General features: G+C 47.4%; 1 protein-coding gene across 1 annotated transcript in view; it reads right to left on the bottom strand.

Annotated features, from left to right (window-relative positions):
- The window catches only part of FAM228B (family with sequence similarity 228, member B), a gene marked incomplete at its 5' end in the record, with an annotated part of 9,280 nt that continues 1,614 nt past the window's right edge, over positions 1 to 7,666 (bottom strand). The window contains 6 exons of the mRNA XM_009879245.1: positions 1 to 40; positions 1,342 to 1,483; positions 1,588 to 1,675; positions 2,526 to 2,603; positions 6,531 to 6,728; positions 7,385 to 7,459. Coding sequence (XP_009877547.1) covers positions 1 to 40; positions 1,342 to 1,483; positions 1,588 to 1,675; positions 2,526 to 2,603; positions 6,531 to 6,728; positions 7,385 to 7,459 — 621 coding nt within the window. The remainder of the gene's footprint in view (positions 41 to 1,341; positions 1,484 to 1,587; positions 1,676 to 2,525; positions 2,604 to 6,530; positions 6,729 to 7,384; positions 7,460 to 7,666) is intronic.

Raw genomic sequence — 7,666 nt, 5'->3', positions numbered from 1 at the left:
TCAGCTCTCGCCGTCTTTCTGGTGGCTGATGACTTTCTGCCTTTAAACAGAGAAGCAAAAACGATCACCAGTCCATGTGACACGAAGGCAGCTGTAGCCCAGCACAGTTTCCACACTAGCTCTTTCCCAGACTGAGTCACTCCAGGAAATGTTTGTCTTGGTGGCCCGTTTTCCGTGTAAAATGTGCCGTTATCCCATAAATACGCTAAAGTAAAGCATTGGGCCAGTAAGGGGCATAAAACTCTAGGGCAGGAGCCGCGGGTAAGAGTGTGGGCCCAGTTCCAGTAGCCATCGGGCTCCCAGTTCAGCTTTGATGTTTCTGTCACTAGGAAGCGGGAATCCCCTTAAGTGTTGCGTACTGCAATGGCACAACCAGCAAGCTTCCCAAAAGGGTGAATCAGAGCACTGGGACTTAAAAAAATCACCAACGTCTTATTTTAAAAAAAAAAAAAATAAAAAAAAATCACACTGGTCCCAAATGCTTTTCCCTCAGGGCAGGCCAGCTGGGGCTCTCTAGTGTTCTTAACTTAGCATCCCTGCTCCAGTTCAACTCACCACTAGTGATCTCTTCAGCATTTCGAGTCCTACCAGCCTGTACACCTAAAGAAAACACCTGAAGGGGGGGTACAAAGAGGACAGAGCCAGGCACTTTTCGGTGCTGCCCAGTGACAGGGCCAGAGGCCACAAGCACACACTGAAACAGAGGAAGTGCATTTGAACATCAGGAAACAGTAGTTTTCTACTGTGAAGGTGACAAAGAATGGGCACGGGGTGCCCAGGAGGTTGTAGAGTCTCCATCCTCAGAGATATTCAAGAAGCCATCTGGACGCGGCCCTGGGCACCTGGCCCTAGGTGGCCCTGCTTGAGCAGGGGAGGTTGGACAAGATGACTTCCAGAGGTCCCTTCCAACCTCAACTAGTCTGTGACAGAAGTATGACCTCACTCTGCTCCCAAAACCTAGAAACTAACAGGGGAAAAAAACAAAACACAAAAAAACCAACCAAAGCAAGTATGAATATTAAATCTCTCAGCTCTTCAAGGAAAGCACCTCAGAGGTACTCCATGGCTGGCTGCCAGGCTGCATGCAGAAAAGGCAGGAAACTCCCCACCCTAAAGCCACTTTATTTCAAGGCTCAGCTTGACCATCAATGCCCTACTTCCATACATCTTGTCCACTCCGTACCTGAAGGCCTTCCCTCCTTTCTCAAGAAAAGTACACAGTAAAGCAGAATTCACCCTGAAACTGAAGTTTTAGCAAATACTCTGCTATGCAGCCAAGAAGAAGAGGCTTTATCCAGCGTAGCTGTTGTGCTGCCTCTCAAACAACCCATCAGCTCGTACCTCTTCGTTCGGTGGACCTCACTAGCAATGTAGGCGTGTGGTATCTTCAGCCACTCAGTCGCATCCATCCGCTGCCGGCTCAAAGGAAGCAGCAGTTCTGCTTTATGGAGTTTGTTCAGCTCTCTGGTGGAGTACGGTCTTCCTGGCAGGAAAGTAACAAGCGCTTCGTGTGAGGAGCTACTGTCACAAGCGAGGGTGGCCGCCCAACATAAAACGCTTCCAAGGGATTCCAATTGTTCAAAATACCTGTCTCGCACTGCTTGATAATGCCTGTCTCAATAAACTTTCTTTGAATGCCTTTTAAGAGAGGATCCTGTAAAGTTGGTACTGAAACCTGCGACAGAGACAGTTATTTCATGCTTACGCACCAACACAAGCACTTCATCAGAGTCTCAAAAGACCATGGTCAGAGGTCAGTGTCAGGGTACTCTTGGTTAGCAGGGAAGGAACACAAACCTCATTTTTTATGAATAAAACCACAGGGCCTGGGAAATGCTGAGCATCTCATCTCCTAAGGAAGGCCATAACATATTCGATGACTCTGCCTCAAGGTTAACCCAGAGACACTAGATCTGATCTCCTGGAGGGAGCTGATCTTGAGGAACCCTGCGTGGCACATTGCAAGGAAGCATCAGCTCAGTCCCCACAGGTGCTGAGGGCTCAGGGCATCCGGAGGGGATTTAGAGAATTGCACTTCACAGATTCGTGCCCAAGTCCTACCTAAGTCGTCTGTTAGGTATGCAAGATACCCAAGGTGTGTTTGAGTGAGCTTCTGTAAAGATCATCTGACCTGTCAGATTATTTCCTTCTACAGAGCACACACACCTGGCTTGCCTGGGAGCTCACTGACCCTCGGTAGACAAGATACTTCGCCCACTGCCACAATGAATTTGAGATAGGAAAAAAAAAAACCTCTCCCGCTCCCACTTCCTACTGTGCCTCCAAATCTAGGCGTGGTATGAATCCTAACCATGCTCCTGATGAAAACCATTTTCAAATGCTCTTGGGCTTAAATGCAGTAGAAGCTGGGCCCCATTTTTGTTTAATTAATAAAACTAGAACGTGTCTCTCTACACCAGCCCCACAGCAGCACATCAGTAACACGTGCCGCCTTCTCTCTAACCATTAACTTCCTGCTGGTCAAAGGGTGTCTCTAAACCTTACATTGTAAATAACCATCCCACCTTCCAGCAGTCTGTATGCGTCTTCAGGAAAAACGGATCATACTCTGATGGGTCATAAGCTTCCAAAGTCACATAACCCTGCGGGAGAAGCAGGCAGCAGGTCAGGTCTCAGAAGCTATTGGTGATAAAGCAGTGAGCAGCCAGCCTGGAGATTGACTACAGAGCAGCAGAGGTGGTGGAGAAAAGGACTCCCAAATTTTCACACACTGCACCTCAGAAGGAAGGTGACTGAAGTGTAATAGGAAAATTCCTCTATCCCTTTTAATTTATCATAGGCATGAATACATAATGAACGATTTCATAAAACATCCAGAAATAATTACAGGCTAAAATGTTAATCACAAGCAGGGCAGTCAAGATAGTGGAAACTTCGTTCAAGGAAAAATGTTTTGACTGAGAAGGAAAAGGATATTACAAAAAAAAAAAAAAAAAAGAAAGAAAAATTACAGAGCCCCCAGCAGCCATAGCTCTAGGCAAGTTAGTAGTCGCAGAATCACAGAATTGCCCAGATTTGAAAAGACCTTTAAGATCATTGAGTCCAATCATTAACCTAATACTGACAAGCCCTAGACTAAACCATATTCCTAATCACTAGGTCTACCCAACTCTTAAATACCTCCAGGAAAGGGAACTCCACCACTACCCTGGGCAATCTGTTCCAATGCCTGATAACCCTTCCAGTAAAGAAATTCGTGCTAATTTCCAATCTAAACCTCCCTTGCCATAACCTGAGGCCATTCCCTCTTGTTACTTGGTTGAACAGATCGATCCCCACCTCTCTACAATCTCCTTTCAGCCTCCTTTTCTCCAGGCTGGGGAACCTCAGTTCTCTCAGCTGCTCTTCAGAAGACTTGTGCTCTAGACCCCTCGCCAGCTTTGTTCCCTTCTGGACACACTCCAGTGCCTCAGTGTCCCTCTTCTCGTGAGGGGCCCAAAACTAACACAGTACTCAAGATGTGGCCTCACCAGTGCCGAGTACAGGGGCACAATCGTTTCCCTGGTCCTACTGGCCACATTGTTCCTGACACAGGCCAGGCATTGTTCCTGACACAGCCCAGGATGCCGTTGGCCTTCTTGTCCCCCTGGGCACCCTGCTGGCTCCTGTTCAGCCGGCTGTCCATCAACACCCCCAGGTCCCTCTGCCTGGCAGCTCTCCAGCCACTCCTCCCCAGGCCTGTAGCGCTGTTGTTGTGGCCAAAGTGCAGGACTTGGCATTTGGCCTTATTGAAACTCATGTAACGGGTCTTGGCCCATTGATCAAGTCTGTCTGGATGTTTCTGCAGAGCCTCCCTACCCTCCAGCAGATCAACACTTCCACCCAGCTTGGTGGTGTCTGCAAATTTACTGAGGGTGCACTCAGGCCCCGCATCCAGATCACTGATAAAGATGTTAAACAGAACTGGCCCCAGCACTGAGCCCTGGGGAGCACCACTTGTGATGGGCCCAGCTGGATTTAACTCCATTCACCACCTCTAGTCTGCAAGATGTGAGCTCGACATCTAGGTCACGAGCGTGCTTTTCTGTCTGTGTATAGGAGTAAAGACCTGAACCACACCCAGTGGCCTAGACCATAGCTCCATCTCATCAAGGCTCTGCCTGCAACAAACTTCATGTTCTGCAGTTCAAGTTCCTGATGACCAGAGTTGGCTGGGGAACGGCAAGTACCAACACTTGGCAGTCACTGCTAATGCCAAGACCAGGGAAAGTCAGATCTAGCAGCCTGTCAAGACGAACAGCAACTGAGGCCGACACAGTAATCAAGCCTGATGCTGAGCAAGGGAACTACAACACAACCGCTTGTCTCCAAAATGTAACACACTGTTTACAGCCAGTAAGCCAGGACTTACCCCAACTGCATCACGTAAGAGCTGTACAGATGACAAAACAAAACCTGTAAGTTAAAAAAAGCAAAGAAGAAAGGCCACAAGTGATGCCCTAAGAACAAGGCAAGCCTATAAAATAATTCTCACTACTACTCTCATTCTTCCAAAACCTTGCAAATGAAGTTTTTCAGCTTTCTTGTGCAGATGATTCTCCGGGGGTCCCAGGAGGAAACAGGAGCATTCAAGCCATGACACTCTAGGTCTCAGCCCTACATGGTTCTTTCTGGCAATCTGCAGACGGGATTTCAAGTTGCGAGTTGGAAAAAAATTGCACTTTATCGTGAACAGTTCAGAAGACCTGAGAGTCCAAACCTCCAAAAATGGGATCTGCAGCAGGTTTAAGAGGTCACTGTGTTGAAGGTGTTGGCATGGGCCCCAAGGGCCTGCACTGTTCCCACACCCTCAGCAGGCAGCTGGGCAGGTCCATGGGGCCTGAGCTACTGGTGAGCGTGAACACTGCTGCCTCTGCAGGGGCCTCTGCTCTCCAGGATCTGGCAATTCCCCAGAGATCAAGCAGCAACCATTCACCATCTGTTTCTGTCCCCAGAAAGCTTCAAGCCCTAACCTGCCTCAGATTGCAGGGTTTTAGTGCCACCCCTTGGATTATTATTACATGTCACTCCACTTCAGGGTGTGCTGAGACCTTGGCTGACAGCGGCAGGTGCTGTGCAGCGTGCCCCTGTCGGATCCCTTCGTGCAGCCGACCTATTATCGCTCACACACACACCCCCTGGCAGAAAGCAGAGCAACAGCCGGTTCTTCCGAACAAGTTGGAAGGGTCTCTTACTCTGCAGCATTTCAGCACAAGATGCCTACAGTATCCTGGACTACCAGAAGCAGAGTTGTGGCTAACACAGCAGCAACCCAGGCTGGGGAAACTTCCCCTTCCTTGCAGGCTGCAACATGGCACTTCTGCTGGTGCTTGCAGAAGTGTAGCAGTGCTGCCATCTTCACGTTGCCACCAAGTATTTCATCACCACCAGTGATCACCAGCAGGGCACTGGAACAACGGAGAGCTGAGGAAGGGAGGGGAAGGAGGAAGGCTCAGATGGTGTGAAAAAGGAGGCAGAAGAATGAGCTGACAAAAAGACTGAGATGGAAGAACCTGAAAGGACAGTGAGGAGACAGAGTGTTAGAGGAGAGGAGGAGAGCGGGGGAAAGGGGAAGAAGGTAGCTTTGGAAAGCAAAGGGCAGTGGAGAACTTGGAGGAATCTCATGAAACAACAAGAAAAGGGAGACACAGCTCCGGGGAATCTGACAGAAGAAAGAGGGACAAAACAATGGAAGACTTGGAGATGGAGTAAAAGGGTTAGCTGGAGAGAGAAAGAGAGCGAGAGGAGAGACTGGAGAAAGAAGAGATATGGAAAGGGAGAACAGACTGGTGATAGACACAGGAAGGTGAGATCTGGGGAAGAGTACACAGAAAAGCCTAATAGCAGGGAGGAGAGCAAGAGAAAATGGTCAGAAAGAAGAGAGGGGCAGAGAATGCACGGCCAAAAGTCAGTATATTAACCAATCCACAGAAGTGCCTGAAGTTCTGCAAAATTTATCATATGCTGCCGTGATTAATGTAAGCTTATGCAAATTAATTTTACTGCTATTCAACAGTGGTGTGAAATTCAGAGCAAAATCATCAAACCCAGCAAGTATTTCCTACACTGACTGCAATTTTTATGAGTACTGAAATACATGAAACTACCGAATCCTTGACTTGAGTCTATTCACCTGCATTCAGACTTAAGAAAACTGTTTGTCTCTTCCTGTTCCCACCTATTTTCTTTCATAAAGCTTGATCAGTAGCATCCAAGGCCACTAAATTGTTTCATTCATGCTCTGCCAACATACTGTAGCACTGCCCCAGCTGAACTCCTGAGATGTAAGAGTGTGGTCCCCTCCATGGTCATAGACTTAACTTTTGGTTTCAGCTGACAGAGCTCAAGGTTTTCCCCCAAGACAGCCCCACTCACAAGGGAAACCCACCACAATATGGTGTCTCAACGTATTCAGGCCCCAGCACGTGCTCACTGCACCAAACAATGCTACTGTTCATATCTGATGGCGAGCTGAGTGGTGATGTCACCACTGCAGAAGTCCTTGGGGGAAGTAAGTTACTTATTAATACCTTCTTTTCACAGTAGTTTAAATAGCGAGAGAGTTGTTCTTCTTTCCTTTTCCGTATTTCTTCACTTGACTGGCTGTCCATTTTGTCCTCAATTTTCTGCAGCAGTGGCTCCAAAACATCCTCAAGCCATTTCTTGTACAGGATCTCCTTCTTTCGCAGATTTAAGAAATCATTGTGCTTCAAATAACTGTCCACCTCCTAAGTAAGAAACAGAAAATAAAAATCCTATAACCTATTGGCCAACCACGTTAATGAGTCCACAGGTGACACTACACAGCTTGACTGACTGGTCACCGCTGCAAGGGCCGTGTTTTCCAGCCCTTCTTTCTGCTCCTCCCCCTCTCCACTTCCCACCACTAGTTTCCAAGCTCTCCCTTGCATGAACTCTGACATTCAGACCCCAATTTTTCAAGCTGTAGTGCAAGACTGGCAGAATATCATTCACTTTCTCACACCACGTTAGTGGGCTGAAGTCATGTCAGAGCAGGGGTCTGGTAAGCACCAGACTGTGCGAGAGGCAGCAGGAGCCGGAACCTTCTCCCTGCAGCAGTGGAAACTCATGAGATCAGATCACCCCTTTATTCACCATCACAATCTAACGACACCCACAAAACAAAAGTTAGGTGCAAACAGGCAAGTAAGTCACTAAAGACATGATTCCCATGCTCATATTTAGGGTTACCACTTCAGTCTTACCCTGAGGAGACTAAAGAAGCCAGTACTTCTGTACTTCTACACTTAGTTTTTCAAGGATACAGAGAATTGACATTTTCTCATGAATCAGTGGTGCAGAGAAAAAACATCGACATGCAGGAAAGCACACAGAAAATCAGAGAAGAGATATGACTTCTTACCCTTACAAAATAATATTCTCTGTCCAAGATGTGCTGAGCAGAAGCAAGGATGTCTTGACTTTTATTACGTGTTGCCTAAGAAAACATCAGAAAAACACATGAAGCAGGATGTACAGTAGGAGTTTGAATTTTTGAATTCAAAATAATTACTTGCGTTGTGATTAAAGGCATGTTATAGCACAACCCTGCTGTCAGAAGAGCACAGACAGGCAAGTCTTTGTGAGATTGGCTCTGAATACCCAGGTTAAATGTAGCAACAGAAGAGTGTTTGATGAACCAGAA

This window comes from Apaloderma vittatum, unplaced genomic scaffold (assembly GCF_000703405.1).
Source record: "Apaloderma vittatum isolate BGI_N311 unplaced genomic scaffold, ASM70340v1 scaffold4242, whole genome shotgun sequence".
Taxonomy (NCBI): domain Eukaryota; kingdom Metazoa; phylum Chordata; class Aves; order Trogoniformes; family Trogonidae; genus Apaloderma; species Apaloderma vittatum.
Note: the sequence above shows the minus strand (reverse complement) of the source record. Positions and strands in the feature narration are given on the sequence as shown.